This window comes from Salvelinus alpinus, chromosome 8 (assembly GCF_045679555.1).
Source record: "Salvelinus alpinus chromosome 8, SLU_Salpinus.1, whole genome shotgun sequence".
Classification (NCBI taxonomy): domain Eukaryota; kingdom Metazoa; phylum Chordata; class Actinopteri; order Salmoniformes; family Salmonidae; genus Salvelinus; species Salvelinus alpinus.
In genome coordinates, this window is record NC_092093.1 from 66138401 (window position 1) to 66160906 (window position 22506).

The 22506-nt window shown below is 42.0% G+C and overlaps 1 protein-coding gene across 1 annotated transcript; it reads left to right on the plus strand.

The window, feature by feature from the left end:
• The first annotated feature begins 6213 nt into the window (after positions 1-6213).
• LOC139583534 (sonic hedgehog protein-like) lies at positions 6214-14574 on the plus strand. Its single transcript, XM_071414713.1, has 3 exons — positions 6214-6801; positions 10774-11035; positions 12946-14574. Exons 1-3 carry the CDS (start codon positions 6493-6495, stop codon positions 13638-13640), a joined length of 1266 nt encoding a protein of 421 aa, XP_071270814.1. The 5' UTR covers positions 6214-6492; the 3' UTR covers positions 13641-14574.
• The last annotated feature ends 7932 nt before the right edge of the window (positions 14575-22506 follow it).

A 22506-nucleotide genomic window follows, 5' to 3' on the forward strand; every position in this document is an offset into this window, starting at 1 on the left:
TGCAACAGAGGTAACTCTGGGTCTTCCTTTCCTGTGGCGGTCCTCATGAGAGCCAGTTTAATCATAGCGGTTGATGCTTTTTGCGACTGCAGTTATTGAAATTTTCCGGATTGACTGGCCTTCATGTCCTAAAGTAATGACGGACTGTCGTTTCTCTTTGCTTATGTGAGCTGTTCTTGCCATAATATGGACTTGGTCTTTTATCTAATAGGGCAATCTTCTCTATACCACCCCTACCTTTCCACAACACAACTGATTGGCTCAAACAAAATAACTTTTAACAAGGCACACCTGTTAATTGAAATGCATTCCAGGTGACTACCTCATGAAGCTGGATGAGAGAACGCCAAGAGTTTGCAAAGCTGTCATCAAGGCAAAGGGTGGCTACTTTGAAGAATCTCAAATAAAAAATATATTTTGATTTGTTTAACACTTTTTTGGTTACTACATGATTCCATATGTGTTTCATAGTTTTGATGTCTTCACTATTATTCTACAATGTAGAAAATAGTTTTAAAAAATGAAGCAGAATCCTTGAATGAGTAGGTGTACTAAAACTTTTGACTGGTAAATATATATATTGTCAGAGGTTCAGGCCAGGATGAAAGCCCTCAAGCCCTGCATCTGGACCTGCTATTTGAAACTCTTAACCTTGTCCTTGGTCATGGTTTTCTATTGGGTCGAATAAAGGAACCTCCTTTTCCCTAACAAACCATAACAGAGAGCTATCTGGCACTGTGTGTGTGTGTGTGTGTGTGTGTGTGTGTGTGTGTGTGTGTGTGTGTGTGTGTGTGTGTGTGTGTGTGTGTGTGTGTGTGTGTGTGTGTGTGTGTGTGTGTGTGTGTGTGTGTGTGTGTGTGTGTGTGTGTGTGTGTGTGTGTGTGTGTGTGTGTGATTATTCTGCAGTCTTAATCCATCAAACAGGATTTCATTAGGAGAACTTAGGAGAACTTAGAACAGTCACGAAGGACCAGCAAAAGCTCTGTTCAACGTCTTTATTTCTGCTTTGCAACATGCTTGGTTATCACTGTATTGGGCGAAATTATCGACCTGTTTTGACTCAATCAGATCAGAGGCAAATTGAGATCCTGCATGTCGGCTCCAACTGGTGAGGGGAACATGCTCAAACAGCCAGTGCTGTATTTGGGTATTTGACTACAGGTATGTCCCTGTAGTCAGTGGTGACCCGTCATTCAGGGAAGGTGGGGCTTAGAGCCCCACATTTTTTGCCCAAAAAATACCAAATAAAATGTATATATATATATATATATATATATATACATAGAGTTACATTAGAAGTGCCCTTCCAAGAAGGCTCAAGGTTATTGGCCACAGATAAAATGACGCCAAATCACGTTATATCTACAGTAGATTTGATTTGACTGATCATGTCAACTTCTTACATTTGAAATCTTAGCTAGCCGTCATCATCATGAATCAAGTAGACAATCTACCGGCAAATCCTTTTTAATCCTTGTCATATGAAGATAAATAATGAAGATAAATTATATATAAAACGTATCGGTACTCAGCGGCCATTGGACATAAACATTACACAACAAGTTAGAAATCGCAAATTCAATAATGAGTTGTTTGGAGGGAGTCGGTGACAGTGGCTAACCGCAAGCATTGCTACTGGGACGTCAGACTGGGAAGATACGTTTTGAACGGTCATCCAACTCGGAATTGTAAATCATTTTCTTTGATGGCAAAATTTGCCATAGAAGGACCGCCGCGCACAACAAGGTGAGTCCTAAAATGTCTTATATGTTACTGCATCAATGATATAATACGCCAGGGAGATACGGTCAGCCATATCAGCTATGTTTTTTAAACAGGCAGTAAACGAGGCTGAATGAACTGTTTCGCTGCCAGACAAGGCTCCGCTGATAGCCAGGTGTACCAGTGGTAAGGATTCACTCCATGGTGCTGAAAGGAAAGCTCTTGCTGTTGGGACAGCTTTATGTAGGCCCTAACAGTTTGTGGGCACCATTTGTCACCGTTATAGTGCAATTAATGTATTGTTTAGTGTTGTGTTGTGGCTTTGCTGGCATGCATCTAAAAAAAATTGCGGAGGTGTTTGCCCCATCAAGATTTACATGCTAACATCGCCACTGCCTGTAGTCACCTGGAAGAGAGATCAATGGCCACAGAGAGAACTGACGAGTCATCCCTCTCATTACTTCTCACAGTGGATTATCCATCACATGCAACAGGCCCTGCGGCGCTACACAATTTATAATGCCCTCAATCCCTCCTTAATGATTTCATCAAACAACTCTCAATGTTGCTGTGTCACTCCCGGTAGCAGTCAGCATGGCATGCTGCTACTGCTCTGCTGTCCCTGGTGAATATGTTCTACTATTCATGAGAGCTGTCTCTAAATGGGGTAGTCTCTACCACTGTATAAATATTATGCTGCTGAGATTCTGCCCCAGTGTTCAGATCATCCAGATATCTCACGCCGCCTCCCCCATTTCTACCACCATCACCCCCTGTCCATGGCCTCGGGATAGGGTGTCGTTGCCCATAGATGCTGATCTTGTGTCAGTTTTGCATTTCCCCCCCACTAATGGTTAAGGTTAGGATCGGGGGAGGGGAAGCTGATCCTAGATCTGTACCAAGGGGAAACTTCATCCTGGAAGCCATGGCCTCTGTGCTGTGTTGATGCCGGAGAAGAGATGCTGGGCCGGGCTGTGTTCTTGTTGTCAGCTGTGCTTCCAGTGGACTGGTTGGTTCCCTCGGAGCCCAGGCAGCAGCACAGCCTCCTAGTCGTCTGTACAGGTTGCATTATTTATGGCCTTCAGTCTGCATTATTTACATTGCTTACCGTTTTTACATGTTACACATTTACAGGGAGGCCTTTTTCTCTTCTCCTCGTGTGATTGAGGTAATGTACCTTTTTGGTTCGACGGTCGATGGTGCAAAGCGCGACGTCACGGCGTCAGCTACCAGGGTGGATGTGGTGGTGGAGTCTGAGGGTGAGGGCTCCACCTGACCTCGCCAATCCCCACCACACCATGCGTCTGTCCCTGTGGTTTTTGAGGTACCTGGGTGGCATCACTGGAATGCTTGCCTAGGTCTATATCTCAGAGTAATGATACCTGAACTCCTGTTCACTGCCTGTGACCTCAGCCCAAACACTGCCCTTGGTTTTGGAACGTCTTCTGCAGCTGTAGGCTCGTCCTCCCTGTGTTTACTCAGGACTTCCATGTTGACGGCTGCTGAAATGTGTCTAGTGCCAAGACGACTGAGATTCTCCTGTCACTCTGCAAACAAATAACACAGAGGCATTTCAAGGATGTGCATGCGCACAGCTATACGTAGCTAATCACGTTTTTTTTTTCTCGCTCACTGAAGAGGGGGATTCTCGGTTTGACCTGGCGCTCTGCCAGTTACGCTGTTCATCTTTTGGCAAGGGCCTCATCATGTTCCTGGGCACACTAAGAGGTAGGTAGCTTCCCCTGCCCTGACTGAGCTGGCATGAGCCACTGGCACATTGTTGGCAGTGCTGGAGGTCAGCCAGAGCAGGTTTTAATTAGACCTAACCCGTCTCTCCTGTGGTTGGCAGGATCTCCCCCATTTCATGTGCCACACAACCGTGGTGAATATGGGCAAAGCAAAGCACAAGCAAGACCTACAGGCCTATTCTAGCATGCAAATAAAGGTTAATCTGAACTATTCATATTTCTGCATTATCACTATGATATTGAATACCAATGTTAACCAATAGTTCACCCTGGACATGTTATGTAATGACACAAAATATGATTTATATTTATAGACATTTGAATGAATAATCTCCAAATGATAAGTAATCCATTGTTTGTTCGACCCAAATCAGCACCTCCTTACTTAACAAAGGGTTTTGTGATTACATACAAAGCTCCTCCCAATCGACTTCTCTTCAACCAAGCCTTGGATTCTTTCTGTGTTGCTTCTGTATCTAGTAATATACATATATCAGTGCAGAAAAAGAATATTCCTTTTACAGTGGTCATTCACCGTGGCAGTATCCTGGCAAGATATTCAAGGCCTCTCCCAATGTTTTATATTGTGTCAGACCAGAGTGGTTCACTCATTGATACATCACAGACAAGGCTTTTATTAAGATGAACCCAGAAAATAGTGATTAAAGCCATTTAAAAAGATCACCATCTATGTGAAACTTAGATATGGTCTGCAATACAGCATCAAATGGACACCGATGAACACTGGAGTTTTGGTCATCTCCAGAAGCATCCAATGGAAGACAACAAATCATTATCTGCAAAGGGGCCTGCTAAAAAGGCCCGGCCATGGAAGAGCAGAAGCAGAGCATTAATATGTCTCCAAAGACAAACAGCCACCATCTTTGAGAGCGGTCCTGCAAACATGTGAAGACAAGAGAAAGTAAGACAATTACCACATACCTCGCCTGCTGCTATGGACCAGTGAACACAGTGGTTACCATGGCGTAATCTGTCAATGAAGTGGACTTTGGGGGGCAAGCTTTGTGGTCTGATCCCTGGCCCAAACAGACAGCAGCACGTTTGTGTACACTTGACAAGCCAATTCCAATAACCAATGGCCCAGGATTGGGAGGAAGGAGAGGCCTGGGATAACACCCTCAGAACACCCTAAATCCCCCCCCCCAAAAAAAACATCATTCAAACCAGGACACCTTTTTGTGCCTGTCTGATTTTATCCATATGTTTTGGATTATGGTTCCATTGACTTTGGGGAATTTATTAAGATAGGCCTAAACATAATTATATTCCATAATAGGATGTTACTAGTTCGGAGTAAGGTTGAAATAGGATTTTTTTTTAAAGTGTTTGTTGCTAAGGAATTCCCCTAGATCTAAGGCGAAATATCTGAACCTGTATTTACAGGCCTATGCTTCCACACAACGTAAGTGTGCTGTAACAATGTAAATGTAATTCAACATTTGTATTAACAGGTGTAACAAAGTAAAAGAAAAGTGTTTGTTACTGTTATAATTTGCGCGTCCACGTGGTTTGAAGTGGCTTTCCACTAATTACCTTTTGGCGAATTTTGGAAAGGCGCACCGAGAGCGCGCATTACGCATGCATCATTAACATAAAATTCGAGTTTGAGTTAGACGTCATTGGTCAGTTTTGTCCATTTCAAATAAGCTTGCTTCTATGCGACGCTGTATCTAAAAGAACAATTGGACGGTGGCTCTAAAGCGTGACATGCATCCACATAGCCTATGTGTGCGCCATGGCATATGGCAGTGTCCATGCGCATTTATATTTTTCATGGATTTTTATGCAAGAAAATAAACGCAAGGATTTTCACATCCACTGACATATCATATAGGATATCATATCATATCATATATCATATAGGATATCATATGATATCATATAGGATGTACTCTTTAGATGCAATCTCAGACTGAAACGCAATTTGTCCTGCTACTTTCTGTTCAGACTGAAAATTGATCTACAATACTGAAACTAGAATAAGGGGTATCACGCCCGAGTCAAATTATTTATTCAACGGACATTTGGACATAGTTTAGCCTAAATTATATTCTGTATTATCTTTTTTTTCCCCTGGCCCGTCTAATTTCCAATCAGTGACTCACCCATTATTTTCCCCAAAGTTAGTTTGTAGGTTATATCCAAATGCGCGGTTACGCACTGAGTAAATGATACATATGAGAAGCAATAATACTGGGCTATATGGTTAAGTAATTGTACAACTTTTTGACAACTTTCGCCTTATTCATGCAGCCTATCGACCCAGACGCTCTAATATAGACTCTTACACAGTGAAAAACTCCCAGAGTCAGAGACATGCATGTCCATGGGCATCCGTGAGCGCACACGCATTTTCAAGCTATTTCCCATGAGTGGGAAGTCAATATGTACGTAAGTAATACTTCTAATAATTCCAGACACAACATTCGAATCACCCACACTAAGTCACATAACATAACAACATAGGCCTATGGGCTACGAGTTGGGTTTTTCCTCAACTGGGAATCGTTTTAGGAACAGAGAGAGAAAAGGTGTAATTTATGTTTTCCCATGGAGTACAGCCCCTCCCCTAAACCCACCCTTCAGGTGGAAAAAATCTTTAAAGATTTTTTTAAACTCTTTTGTGTGATAACATCAGAAGGGTTTGTCTAGGCGAACCAATCAGGTCCCTCCCCTGCCATAGATCGGTGCTATAATACATAGCAGTAAACGCGGTCTGCTCGCACAAGCGGCTGTAGCTCGACTGCGCAGAGATTCCGTTGTTAATTTTCTCACTTTTTACCCACGCAGCAACGTCTCTCCTTCGATGTGTTCCGTTATCATTTTGCAGAGGCGTTCATTTCCGCACCTGCCACGGTAGTGATCGGGGGGCACGGTAGCCTACATACGAACTAGAGGAGACAAGGACATTGTGGAAGCAGCGGCGCGAGAGGGAGGAGAGATATAGAAACAAGCGGCCGCTGGTTGATAACACACTGAGGCTCCGAGTAATTTAGATTTTATGGACGAAATGCTGCTGTTGACGAGAATCGTTCTGGTCGGGTTCATCTGCTTGTCCTTGGTGTCCTCTGGTATGGGCTGTGGACCGGGCAGGGGCTACGGTAGGAGAAGACATCCGAAGAAGCTGACACCTCTTGCGTACAAACAGTTCATCCCAAACGTCGCGGAGAAGACCCTAGGAGCCAGTGGCAGATACGAAGGCAAGATCACGCGGAACTCCGAGCGATTTAAAGAACTGACTCCCAATTACAATACTGACATTATCTTTAAGGATGAAGAGAACACCGGTGCGGACCGGCTCATGACTCAGGTAAAATGAATAGCCTACCTTTTTAATGCCTCGCATCTTTTAGGACACTGTGTAACATAACCTTTCACATTGGATGCAGATTGCGCACCACAAACAAACACATATACAGGTCTCAAGTCTGTGTTTTTTTTAGTAGATGTGTGAAAAGGTTCCGTTTCAATCTCAGAGCATTGCACTTTTGATTAGGTCCTGCATGGGTAAGGCTTTCATAATCAAACCAGAGACATGACATAGGCCTACTGGCAGGCCAGTAGGACATTCGGCCTTCATGATTGTGGCAGTTTATTTGAAATATTTATGTGGTCCTCTCATATCTATATTTGTATCAAGGCCTTGTGCAGACGCACATCGGTTGTCTATGCAATATTATAGCATTTGGATATTCCGCAATTGCACCGTTAAGATTTAGATTACATCTTGTTTTAAATCTTTAATTTCAGTCATCTGATCTGGCATATGACTATAACAGTGGCCTTATGTATGCATGTTTGGCGCATTCAGACGTTTTCTTGCATACTGTTATTCACCCTTTCGCAGTATAGTGTTTATCGGCCCATGAAGACATTGACATTTCTTTGAGAATGTTCTGAACACTATCACTACTTAAAAAATGGGTGGGACTCGGCCAATTAGTGCAATGATATAGCAAGCTGCACCGACTGCGCCTCCGGTAATGCATTTGCTTTGGAAAGGCTGCATTAGTGGCAAAAAAGCATTGTAATTTCTGTGAATCAGATTTCGCTCTGTCGAATCCTTGTCTGTGATTTCTTTATACGATTCTGGGTGGCTATCTTGCATGCATTGTCCATAAAAATATCGGTCAGAAATGCAGTCTGGATAGCATGTGTCTCTCACCCATGGGGTTACTTGATTTCCACCGGCTGTTAGCCTATATTGGGTGTCTGTTGCACGTATTTTGCAAATGCTGTGTTACTATTTTAATAAGAACGTCTATTACTTCAGTCCGGCCACCTTAAAATGCCACTGAACCTGAAGGAGTGTGATGATGGAGGCGCGCGCGCCAGACTCCCTGAACCGTATACCGCGACATGGGCACGAGCTTAGATTAAATATTCACCCTGCCCTGCGTGCAGTCTCAACATATCTCTAAACGCTCCCTTCCCTTCCTCTAATATAGCCTATACGTTATCACACTTCAAATGGAGGCTAGAGTGAGAGATATAACCTTCTACTCTGTCTATAGCCCTCCGGCCACTGCCAGTTAAAGATGTGGTTGAACAGGGAATTGTGCCAAAGACTCCACTTTTTGACACACCGTGCGCTTTCATCTCCGTTTACCGTCCTTCTTTATTGGTCTGAAAGTAGAGGATGTATGTTGGTTTATTATGTTATCACTGCTTTAAAAAAAAATGCGCCAAACCATTTACAAAAACAACAACATATTAATAGCCAAATAAGCTCACTGTTTTATGCTTTGTGCTAGGCTATATTTCATAGAAAGGTGAAATGTTTAAAATATGACATATTTGCTATAGATATAGACCAGGCAAGGCAAATGAAGGTTCATAGACAAACATCCCCGTGGGTATATGCCCCATCCCTCCATTCATTTAACACGACCTGACATCCAGCCTACATTATGCGTGAGCATTTGAACTTATGACCTTTGGTCAATGAGAAGAGGACGCATAAACAAAGTTCAACAGCCAAAACATGTATAAAGTATGGAGTACTTAAAGTATGTGCTGTTTAGTGGCGCACTGCGTAGCCCTAACGACGAGGTGCACCTGCAACCACATCATGAGTTAGAGAGATTGTTACAGCTTACAAACGTAGTATCTGAATAATATGAAGAGCTAATGGTTAGCATCTAGAATATGTTTGCCGTCTTCTATATTGTATGGTTGTTGTGCGTAAAGGTCAATCTCCAGTGGGCTGTCGCGGGGAAGGCGCTGACGCACTGTGGCTGCACAGGTGCACTGAAAGTTGTAAACTATGGGATGGATTCCTAGCTGGAATAGAGCTCAATCTCACAATTGTTTAAACAAAGTGTAATTTCAATGGAGATTAGACGTCTGTCTGTTGTGGTTCCCTATGTAAATCATACTCCATTTAAAGTGATGACGACTATAAAAGCGGGATGTCCCCTGGCTGCGCCAACTCATTTTGAGTGAGCGGGTTAACCAAGCAGCCCCCTAACAACTACAAAGACAGTTCGTTTCGGGGAAAGTTAACGAGGTCGTCGCTTTACAGACATTTTTAGCGCGCAGTCCCGGACGTTTCTGTCGCGAATAAAAACGTCACATGGTCGTCTGTAGCGAGCACAGCTTAATGGGAACTGAATATAGCCCCACAAACGAAGCGAAATTGAGACGGACCAGCGGGTTGTTTGCACTGACAGGTACATGATAAGTGTTTCCTCTAACCAATTCATTTGTGAGAAGATTAAGAGACAGACTGCGGGCGAGGCTTGTTGAAAAACTTTTAGTCTGAGGACAAAGCGCCAGCGGAGGGATCCTGCTGGGCTTCACGGTGGTTGAACAGAATTTGGCTGGATTTGCGGCACACGACCCAATGAATTAATAAATAGTTTAGGCTTCACGGCTCTTGGCTCCGGCAGTCCTACTCAGAATGTGCAGGAAAGTGTTTTTGGCATGGTCCCTTTGCATTTTTTACCCACTGCCTGCTACAACTGCGAGTATATTGTCGGTTTGTTTTGACGTCTCGCAGGAAAGACAGGTTAGGCTAATTGCGACATTGGGGATCCTTACCAACAAACGAAAGAGGATGGAGAGTGGTGGCCCATGCTAGGGATGTGTGTGTGTGGGGGAGGGCGAGGGGGGGGGGGGGGCTTACTTGCTCTATACAGATAGTTAGCCCTTTAGGGAAGAAAACCAAAACACCTCCAGTTGAGTATTCCTGTCACGTCCCAAGAACCTGCGGGACAAGAATAATGAAACGTTACCTCTGGTTGCGGTGAAAAGACTCTTTGTAATGTTTTATTTGACATATTGGTTAAGTGTCGAGAAGAGTTGTCCTGGAGAAGGCCAAGCATCTCCAATAAGGGTCCCTGGATAGGTTAGGAAGTGCAACATTCCAATTATAAGACAACTGTTTTATAACTCGGTTATTCCTGAAGATTATCCTCAATATCAGTTATTTATTCAAATAAAACACACGTCTTACTAAAGACTCTTGCTTTCAATATAGTTATATATTTTATTCCAATTCCGATGCATTTCAAATGTGTAATTAATTCCAGCATTTTGTTTTATTGGACAGAGTCTATCACGTTGTAGCATATTGGGAGAGAGTACAAATAGGCCATTGAGCGGTCGCATCTTTCCAAGGACCAAATCTATATGTTTTAGACCAGTGAAGCGAATGCAATGCCTTATTAATTTTTTAGCACAAGCTTCTCTATCTGACATTGTGCCCTCTGACTCTTCACACAGAATATTCGAGCTTATTCAAACAAACCCTTCACATTGTTGTGTGTAGGCATATATCCAATCGCATCACTATTTAGACCAATAGATGGAGGCTCTTCCAGTGTGGAATAGCCAGCTTCACCAGATGTAATGGGATGTGAAATGTTAACTATTTGAGTGATTTGTGTTATGTAATCCATAAACCAGTAGGGTGGTGGTGGTGTGTGTACCTTGTTTCAGATCATAAATCCTGGTCTCTGGTCCACAAAGTGCAGATATGAAGACGAACTATATAATGTCAACTCTATAGGATAATTGTTTTGGCCACCAATCATGCATCTACAGTATCACATACCTTCAGGCTTGTGAATGAAGTTTAAGATCAAGAGCCAATGAATGAATGAATATACGCTGTCTGGAACATAACACTTAAATATCATATATCAAATATGAGCCTAATGTAGGCTTACTACCCAGGCCTGATATAGCCTACAGGAGGGTATTGGCATCTGGTGAGCATGATTAGTGAACGTGATATATCTTCATAGACGACTAACGTAGACGATGTTCCTTCCCCCAGAGATGTAAAGACAAGCTGAACTCTCTGGCGATCTCTGTCATGAACCAGTGGCCAGGGGTGAAGCTCCGCGTCACCGAGGGCTGGGACGAGGATGGGCACCATTTCGAAGAGTCGCTACACTACGAGGGAAGGGCAGTGGATATCACGACCTCCGATCGAGACAAGAGCAAATACGGCACGCTGTCCAGACTAGCAGTGGAGGCTGGGTTCGACTGGGTCTACTACGAGTCCAAGGCCCACATCCACTGTTCTGTCAAAGCAGGTAGGGTGTCAAGTCAAAAAGATGTTGGTAGCCATCACTGACATCAAAAACGAATGTGAATGGGAAAGATACAATATCTTGGAAAACGTGATAACGTTTCCCGCCTCATATTGATTATACTTTTTTTTTTTTTTTTTTTTTTACAATATAGGCTACTCCAGCTAGATAATGAATGGACATATATTATTGGGGTGAAATAAACAACTATGATCTTATTTGATGCTAACTCGTTAGTCAACCCCCTTCTAGTTCCGAATTCTACACAATGTGTCCTCTCGCTATTCTCGTTATTAACACTCGTTATGTCGTGATCTTTTATCCTTTCATATCCATATTTAATATATATATATATATGTATTTCATAGTAGTTGTCTTATTTATATGGGTATTTGCTGCTTGTTCATTGTTAATGCCTATCAGCTATTTTATGATCTTATATCGCCCCACACTGTCTCTTCGATGGAACCACGACCATTTATTACACAAAACATATTCCCACACTCATAAAATGCCATTGCATATATGGAAAAAAGTATTTTCATTGTTCAACTGATAGGCTATGGAATTCAAAATCACTGCACGTCAAGAGAAGGCCATTTGAGTTTAACTAAATACATTGCATGTTTAGATGTGTAGATTTGTATTATTTTGTCGATCGAAATAATCTATTCTAGGCCTATGTTTGCGTCAGTGTTGGCCGTCAAAATGTGTAGCCTAATGAATTTTACCAAAATAGGCCTACTTTAGACACTTCTTTTGGGTTAAAATCATCTCTTGATTTTCCTAAAAACCTTATGGAAATCAACGTAGGCCTATTCTTCCCGTGGAGCACATATTCGTTTCGAATTGAATGGAAAATCGTATATTTAAAATGCAACACACACGTGTTGAGATCATATAGTCCGTGTCATTAGGGGTCATGTGACTTTACCAAAGGGATTTGGACTTAGCAAAGTTGAATTCGTTAGGGGCAAATCTGGTTTTCAATTGTCACCTTATTTCATGCCTCGGAATCTTAAAAGAAGATTAGATGCATAAATTCAGAGCGGGACGGTTCTATTCTGTGGATGTGTGTGTTTACTGACTGTGATCCTGGAGATCGGAATGTGAAGAGTTCTCCCAGTCCCAAGACCCGAATTATTGTCATCAAGATTGACAACAAAGCAGGGGAGAAGTGGTAAAAAGAAGGGACATTGATGTTGGTCGACTGCAAGCATTTAGAGTCTGGGTCCTCATTTAAATTCAAATCTACATCTTGAGAGGCTTGGAAAAGTGGCTCCACTGGGTAAATAGTGTTTGCGGCGCTCTTGTTTTTCTTCTGAGTAGGCTATGTGTGTGAATTGTCACGTCGAGGTTTCTGCACCTGAGCAAATATGGGAAGAGTAGCTGGGAAAGGCGTAAATGTTCTTTTCCAAGAGTGGCTCTGTCCACAAGCTGATTTAGAATGACAATGTCTGTTCTTTATTGGTTTTTAATTAACGTTAGAGGAGCCAGGGCTTTCGGTTTTCTCATCTCACACAATGAGAAGCAACCAATACGTTTTTTTTGTGAAGGAGTTCCACATTCACATTATGCCAAGCATATGGCACCATGTTTTATATGCCGGAACATACAATGCAATCTATATGATGTTGAGTTAAAATTCGTTTTAATGAGAGATATGGACCAAAATCACAATTTTAATTTCTCTTTTCTTTAAAATGTGTGGATATAGCCAATAATAGGCTTATATGTGCCAGTGGTTCATTCGTAGACCTATAGGCACATGCGCTATAGGCTGCATATGTTCCACAGTGGTGAGCCCAAAACGTGTCCTGCTTTCACGGGGAGATAAAATAGCCTAGTATATGGATATACTGTATATTTACAATCATATTCACCATCACTAATACAATATTTTATTTCAACAGAAAACTCAGTTGCTGCCAAATCTGGCGGCTGCTTCCCAAGCACCGCTTCGGTGACTCTCAAAGATGGAAGCAGGAAGGCAGTGAAAAACCTCAGAGTTGGCGACAAAGTGCTAGGTGCCAACAGTGATGGGGACCTCGCATACAGCGACTTCATCATGTTCATGGACCAGGACTCGTCAACTAGACGAGTATTTTATGTGATAGAGACTAAAGAACCGGCTCAGAAAATTACCCTGACTGCTGCACATCTCCTCTTCGCGGTCAACAACTCAACGGATGATCTCCACAGCATGACAGCAGTATTTGCGAGCGAAGTCAAACCTGGACAAAAGGTGGTTGTCTTTGATGATTTGCATAACCAACTGAAGTCGGTCACCGTGGGACGGATTTACATGGAGGAGCACGAGGGGTCCTTTGCGCCCGTGACTGTTCAAGGAACCATCGTTGTTGATCAGGTGCTTGCGTCATGTTACGCGGTAATTGAAGACCACAATCTAGCGCACTGGGCGTTTGCACCTGTCAGACTGAGCTACTGGCTGTCCTCGTTGCTATCCCCGAAAGACTACTCCATTCCCAACGCCACCTTACATGAGGACGGAGTGCACTGGTACTCCAAAATTCTATATCAATTAGGAACGTGGCTCTTGGATAGCCACGCGCTTCACCCACTGGGGATGTCAATAAACTCAAGTTGAAGCAAAGCAAAATAAGACAATAAACAATAGTAGAATGAAAAAATACAAAGCCCCCAGCGAAGTTGGGATATTTATTTCAGTGACTTGTACATGTGTGTCCCTTTTAAAGAATGAATGGAGCCTTAAAAGTTTTCTTTGAATAATTTATTCTCATGTGAACTGGCTGGTATCACGCGGATGGATCCTAAAACGGTGTGACCAGCAAATTGTGCAGAATCTATTTTTGTATATCTCCAAGTAATCCACAAAGAAAAAGAAGACCATGTAAAAAGGAGAAAACTTATTGACAGGTTGCAATGTTCTGTGCATATTATGTGCAACTGACTGATATATTTTGGGGATAAACAAACTTCGTGGGGGTCCATAAATTATATTTTTATACACAGAATTGTAAATTTGATTTTGACAGATCGTTACCGAATCACATTTCGTTATTTGAAATAGTGTAAGATACGAGAATATATTTTAATTTAAATAGTTGGGAAAAGTCTTGGAAATCTTGTACTGTTTTGTTTATTAAGAATTGTATTATTTTGGAAACGTTTCATTTAAATTGTCAGATTGGGACAGATATTCTGCCTCGTATAATTATTTCCTCAGCTTTTGTTGTATTTCTTTTTTTCAATTTTTCTTTTAGAAAATTTTAAATGCACATTCTGACAATTCAGTAACAGTTTAAGTAGTACAGAACAAAACGTTTCGTTGAATAAATGAAAAAGTAACTCCTGTAAATGTACTAAAATGTATTTTTCTTTTCATATTTTGTAATAGGGAAATAGTTTTATAGAAATAACATGCGGCAGATGCACAGTTTGGATAGTATATAATAGCGTTCCAGTTAACTTTCATAACAGGGCGATGTGTCAAAAATGTCTAGAGTTTATTATTTATATGTTTATTACAAAATGAGATAAAGAAAATATTCAAACCTGCAGTTGTTACATGTCTTTTTCCAGTAGCTCTTGTAAATTGACACTCTGGGTCCATAAGAGAACCTAAAGACTATCAAAATGAAATGAATATTAGTTCTACTCAAATCTAGAATTCGAAATGCTGCTTCAATTGCATAACTTTGGCGCAAATCTCATTTTGACACCAATGCATTTATAAAATTCGAGTTAAGCGCATTTTTGACTCAACCCACGGAATAGTTCTATATAGCTATGAATTACGTTGATTTTTTTCCTCAAATGAAATGTGAAGTTTAACATATTGAGGTAAAAGTGCAGGGATTCCTCTGCTTTGAACTGCCCAATGTCTGCTTGCGAAATGTAGAGACTCCATGTCACATTTAACGAGGTTAGCCTTTCGCAAATAACTTCTGAAAAACCTGCAGACAGATTAAACAGAACCGTGTTTGTTAGCCCTTAAACTGCTTGCAGACTGTGAGTATAGCGGCAAATCCATTTACAGGAAACGTCGTTAAATCAGATATTTGCTCAATGACCAGACTGCTTATGAAGATTTCACTGCCACACAATACACAAATGCCTGTCAATTCAAGAAACAGCGACTGTTGTTCTCAGACAATGGCGAGTTATTGAAAGTCTTTCTGGCTGCAGTCCACATCGCGCTGAAGAACCTTGTCTACACACTGTTTAGAAGTCAAGATTTACTTTACACATGGTCATACAACTGAAAGATAGGCTGGCAAATTATTTAGCTTATATTTAAGGTGAAAGCTATTGAACATGTCAACCTTCAAAGTCTTTGTCTTCTGGTCATCATTACCCATTCGATTATCGATATTCATCAAATCGATATGATCGGGCATGAAATCCGCAGATGTTGACTCAACACAATAAAAACGGTCTTTAGTCGATCTGTTAACGTGTACAAGCGCGACACCATGTGGTTCAGGCATTTGAAATGTTTCCGTACACAGGCGACAGACAGAGCAATGGGAAACAAGCGTCATCTCTCCATGAATTCAATCTGGGGTGCAACACCATCACGATTAAAAACATCACATTGACCTTCTCAAATGTCTAAATATTCTTTATTTAATATTCCTATAAAGGAGTGAGTAGAAAAGATGGACCAGTAGCATATAGGAAGTAATATAACTTTAGGTAAATTGGTAGGATGTCCCAGGAGACTAAACTGTAGGTGAGATTGCTGATGCTAAATTGCTGGTCATGTTCTATACAAGGCTCTAGCTGAGAAAGTGGTGCAATGGTAACTTGGCATGCATCACGTATGACATATATTTGACATAAACAGTGCCTTCAGAAAGTATTTACACCCCTGACTTTTTAAAAACATTTTAATTCCAATGTGTAACAACAAAATGTAATTTTCTTTTCCCCCCAATGATCTACACAAAACACTCAAAAATTCTAACATTTTTTAAAGATTAATAAAAAATAAAACACTAATATGTTGATTAGATAACTATTCAATACATGTTAGAATCACCTTTGGCAGTGATTACAGCTGTGGGTGTTTTTGGGTAAGTCTCTAAGAGCTTTGTACACCTGGATTGTACAATATTTTCCCATTATTCTTTTAAAAACTTGCCAAGTTCTGTCAAGTTGGTTGTTGATATTTGCTAGACAGCCATTTTCAAGTCTTGCCATAGATTTTCAAGCCAATTCAAGTCAAAACTGTAACTAGGCCACTCAGGAACATTCAATGTCGTCTTGGTAAGCAACTCCAGTGTATATTTGGCCTTGAGTTTTCGGTTATTGTCCTGCTGAAAGGTGAATTTGTCTCCCAGTGTCTGTTGGAAAGCAGACTGAACCAGGTTTTCCTCTAGGATTCTGCCTGCATGTGCTCAGCTCTATTCAGTTTATTTTTATCCTAAAAAAACTCAGTCATTGCTGACGACGAGCATATCCATGACATGATGCTTGAAAATATTAAAAGTAGTACTCAGTGTTGTTTGGTGTTGGTTTTGCCCCAAACATAATGCTTTGTATTCAGGATAAAAAGTGAATTTCTTTGCCACATTTTTTTGCACTATTCCTTTAGTGCCCTGAGCGGTTTCCTTCCACTCCAGCAACTGAGTTAGGAAGAACGCCCGTATCTTTGTAGCGACTGGGTGTATCAATACACCATCAAAAGTGTATTGATTAACTTCACCATTCTCAAAGGGATATTATTCAGTGTCTGCTTTTATTTATTTTTTATCCATCTACCAATAAGTGCCCTTTTTTGTGAGGCTTTGGAAAATCTCCCTGGTCTTTGTGGTTGAATCTGTGCTTGAAATTCACTAATTGACCGAGGGAGCTTGCAGATAATTAATTGTATGTGTGGGGTACAGAGATGGGGTAATCATTCAAAAATCATGTCAACCACTATTATTGCACACAGAGTAAGTCAATGAAACTTATTATGTGACTTGTTAAGCACATTTTTACACCTGAACATATTTAGGCTTTCCATAACAAAGGGGTTGAATACTTATTGACTCAAGACATTTCAGCTTTAAATTTGTAAATAATTAATTCCACCTTGACATTGTGGAGTATGAATGTGTAGATCAGTGTCACAAAATCTAAATTGAATCAACTTTAAATTCAGGCTGTAACACAACAAAATGTGGAAAAAGTCAAGGGGTATGAATACTTACTGAAGGCAACTGAGTTTACAAAGCATTAAGAACACCTGCGCAACTCAATATTAGGAATGCGTTCCACAAACACACCAGGTGAGGAAGGTAGGTAACACTTGTTTACATGATGGAGGTATCCATAAGGCATTCATATCACCTTTTACATGGCAGTTTTATTCATACAACATTCATAAAACATTTATTCAACATCATTCATAAAGGGTCTTCAAAATAAAAGTCCCTCTTCATTCGAGTACAAAAAAATTCCGTAAATAAAATAATCTGGTAGGATTAAGCCAGATGGTTGCTGCTGTTACTAATTATGTTGGTTCAAACCCGGGTCTCTTGCGTACCACAAGACTGTGTTAGCCTGCTGAGTTCAAGGGTAGGGTTAGGCATTAGTTTGTGGATAAAATATAAGGCTTCAGGTCTCAGCTAAATTTGCTTAGCACAGCATTAACAAACAATTGCTCAGGTGGCATCCAGACCTGGGATCAAATATTATATGAAATCTTTCAACTACTGGGAGCTTTTCAGTGAGCCCTGCCTGAAGTGCCAGAGGGTCAGGTGGGGTTTGCACTTTAGTGACTATTCCATTGCGCCAGGCAAGCTCAATCAAGCACAGCTAGCTTATGTATTTGAAAGATAGCACACCCAGGGCTGGTGCCATCCCCTACTGCCATGGTGGCCTTCAGCACGGCATTTAACCCTCTTAACTGTTATAAAAGGGTAATGTCTTTCAGGGAAACTTCAGGATTTTGGCAATGAAGCCCTTTATCTACTTCCCCAGAGTCAGATGAACTCGTGGATCGATTTTCATGTCTGCGTGCAGTTTGAAGGAAGTTGCTAACTAATGTTAGCGCATTGACTGGAAGTCTATGGTAACTGCTGGCATTCTGGTATATACCATAGCCTTTCAGTCTTGCGCTAACGCTAGTTAGCGACTTCCTTAAAACTGCACTCAAGAGACATAAAAATGGTATCAATGAGTTCATCGGACTCTGGGGAAGTAGATAAAGGGCATTATTGACAAAATCCCGACGTACCCCATTAAGGGTGACCCTGTGCTGCTCCTAACTGGTTATGTGAAGTGTGTCAGGAGGTTGGGTACTGTGACACTAAGAATACACATTTCAGTTGTAAAATGGATGAATAACGTTTTATTTGGGGGGACTTATGAGTTATGTTGAATTAATGTGTTATGAATGACACTTGATACTGTAACACTCAAAGGTGGTTGATATAGGTGCTATGTATACCCCCCTTCATATAAAGTGTTTAACCGAAAGGTAACATAAAATAAATTATGACTTTGAGGCTGATCACTAATACTAAACTGATGCATCAAATCCTCTTGAATAAAGTGCGGTAGGCATATTAACCTGAATCAACAGTAATAAAAAGGTCTATATAGCCACATGATTCCCCTTTTCCACATAAAAAAAATAAGCTTTATTCTAAAATGGATTAAATCAAATGTTTTCCTCATCAATCCACACACAATACACCCATGATGAGAAAGTGAGAACATTATACATTACATTACATTTTTGCACATTTATAAAACAGAAAAAACAAATACCTTATTTACATTAAGTATTCAGAACTTTTGCTATGAGACTCGAAATTGAGCTCAGGTGCATCCTGTTTCCATTGATCCTCCTTGAGATGTATCTACAACTTGATTGGAGTCCACCTGTGGTAAATTGAATTGATTGGACATGATGTGGAAAGGCACAAACCTGTCTAGATAAGGTCCCACAGTTTACAGTGCATGTCAGAGCAAAAACCAAGCCATGAGTTCGAAGAAATTGTCTGTAAAGCTCAGAGACAAGGTTGTGTCAGGGACAGATCTGGGGAAAGGTACCAAAACATTTCTGCAGCATTGAAGGTATCCAAGAACACAGTGGCCTCCATCATTCTTAAATGGAAGAAGTTTGGAACCACCTAGACTCTTCCTTGAACTTGCCGCCTGGCCAAACTGAGAATTTGGGGGAGAAGGGCCTTGGTCAGGGAGGTGACCAAGAAACCGATGGTCACTCTGACAGAGCTCTAGAGTTCCTCTGTGGAGATGGGAGAACCTTCCAGAAGGACAACCATCTCTGCAGCACTCCACCAATCAGGCCTTTATGTTAGAATGGCCAGAAAGAAGGCACTACTCAGCAAAAGACACATGACAGCCCACTTGGAGGTTGCCAAAAGTCACCTAAAGAACTCTCAGACCATGAGAAACAAGATTCTCTGGTCTGATGAAAACAAGATTAAACCCTTTGGCCTGAGTGCCAAGCATCATGTCTGGAGGAAACCTGGCACCATCCCTATGGTGAAGCATGGTGGTAGCATGATGCTGTGGGGATGTTTTTCAGTGGCAGGGACTGGGAGACTAGTCAGGATCAAGGGAAAGATGAACGGTGCAACATAGAGAGATCCTTGATGCAAATCTGCTCCAGAGAGCTCAGGACCTCAGACTGGGGCGAAGGTTCACCTTCCAACAGGACCAAGACCCTAAGCACACAGCCAAGACAACGCAAGAGTGGCTTCGGGACAAGTTTCTGAATGTCTTTGAGTGGCCCAGCCAGAGCCCGGACTTCAACCTGATCGAACATCTCTGGAGAGACCTGAAAATAGCTGTGCAGCGACTCTCCCCATCCAACCCAACAGAGCTTGAGAGGATCTGCAGAAAAAAATTAAGAAACTCCCCAAATACAGGGGTGCCAAGCTTGTAGCGTAATACCCAAGACAACAAAGTACTGAGTAAAGGGTCTGAATACATCTGTAAATGTGATATCAGCTTTTTATTTGTGATACATTTGCTAACATTTCTAAAAACATGTTTTGATTTGTCATTCTTGGGTATTGGGTGTAGATTGTTGTGGGTGAAACATTTAAAAAAAAATCTATTTTACAATAAGGCTGTAGCGTAACAAAATGTGGAAAAATTCAAGGGGTCTGAATAACCTCCGAACACACTGTATATACTGTATTTTGGTCAATGACACGCCGACATTGCTTCTCCTGATATTTATATACACTGCTCAAAAAAATAAAGGGAACACTTAAACAACACAATGTAACTCCAAGTCAATCACACTTCTGTGAAATCAAACTGTCCACTTAGGAAGCAACACTGATTGACAATAAATTTCACATGCTGTTGTGCAAATGGAAAAGACAAAAGGTGGAAATTATAGGCAATTAGCAAGACACCCCCAATAAAGGAGTGGTTCTGCAGGTGGTGACCACAGACCACTTCTCAGTTCCTATGCTTCCTGGCTGATGTTTTGGTCACTTTTGAATGCACTTTTGGTGCTTTCACTCTAGTGGTAGCATGAGACGGAGTCTACAACCCACACAAGTGGCTCAGGTAGTGCAGCTCATCCAGGATGGCACATCAATGCGAGCTGGGGCAAGAAGGTTTGGTGTGTCTGTCAGCGTAGTGTCCAGAGCATGGAGGCGCTACCAGGAGACAGGCCAGTACATCAGGAGACGTGCAGGAGGCCGTAGGAGGGCAACAACCCAGCAGCAGGACCGCTACCTCCGCCTTTGTGCAAGGAGGAGCAGGTGGAGCACTGCCAGAGCCCTGCAAAATGACCTCCAGCAGGCCACAAATGTGCATGTGTCTGCTCAAACGGTCAGAAACAGACTCCATGAGGGTGGTATGAGGGTCCGACGTCCACAGGTGGGGGTTGTGCTTACAGCCCAACACCGTGCAGGACGTTTGGCATTTGCCAGAGAACACCAAGATTGGCAAATTCGCCACTGGCGCCCTGTGCTCTTCACAGATGAAAGCAGGTTCACACTGAGCACATGAGCACATGTGACAGACGTGACAGAGTCTGGAGACGCCGTGGAGAACGTTCTGCTGCCTGCAACATCCTCCAGCATGACCGGTTTGGCAGTGGGTCAGTCATGGTGTGGGGTGGCATTTCTTTGGGGGGCCGCACAGCCCTCCATGTGCTCGCCAGAGGTAGCCTGACTGCCATTAGGTACCGAGATGAGATCCTCAGACCCCTTGTGAGACCATATGCTGGTGTGGTTGGCCCTGGGTTCCTCCTAATGCAAGACCTCATGTGGCTGGAGTGTGTCAGCAGTTCCTGCAAGAGGAAGGCATTGATGCTATGGACTGGCCCGCCCGTTCCCCAGACCTGAATCCAATTGAGCACATCTGGGACATCATGTCTCGCTCCATCCACCAACGCCACGTTGCACCACAGACTGTCCAGGAGTTGGCGGATGCTTTAGTCCAGGTCTGGGAGATCCCTCAGGAGACCATCTGCCACCTCATCAGGAGCATGCCCAGGCGTTGTAGGGAGGTCATACAGGCACGTGGAGGCCACACACACTACTGAGCCTCATTTTGACTTGTTTTAAGGACATTACATCAAAGTTGGATCAGCCTGTAGTGTGGTTTTTCACTTTAATTTTGAGTGTGACTACAAATCCAGACCTCCATGGGTTGATAAATTTGATTTACATTGATCATTTGTGTGTGATTTTGTTGTCAGCACATTCAACTATGTAAAGAAAAAAGTATTTAATTCATTCAGATCTAGGATGTGTTATTTTAGTGTTCCCTTTATTTTTTTGAGCAGTGTATTTCTTAATTCCATTCTTTTACTTTTAGATGTGTGTATTGTTTGATATTACTGCACTGTTGGAGCTAGGAACACAAACACTTTTCTACACCCGGAATAACATCTGCTAAATGTCTATATACGTGACCGATAAAATTTGATTTGATGTGTAATGCTGTACTACATCTTATACTGAGCATAGAGCAAGAGCAAACGAAGACTAAAATAAAAATGGGGGATGGAGGGGGTAAAGAGTAAATGCCCCTTAAGTCTCCAAAAAGAGGTAGGGCCACTGCAATGTTTCTGAAGTCTGAACACTGTTGCAACACGACTAGGAATTTCACTTCCTTCTCTCTCTCTCGAGTCACCTACATTGTGTGTTGTTGTTGATATTGTGAGGTGGAAACTTGGGAGGGACAAAGTGGCACGTCTCCTCCAGAGCGTTGACCTTGGGTCTCTGGCAGATACAAAAGCGGCCGAGCGAAAGCATTCCACAGAGCAGGTAAATAAAGCTCTCTAATCCCTGTGTGGGCCTCATGTCTGACTGCTGCCTGCTGCAGTTTGAACCACCGTTTCAACAATTGGTGACATTTGCAAACATGAGCAATCGCCTGGCATTTCTGAAGACACAACTTGGTTTCATAGGGGTTATGTTGCCGCAATGGCAGATTGAATTATGGCTGCTTGAAAATGGATGCTTCCATAAAAATGTTAGTGGAAACTGTTTTGTTGGGGT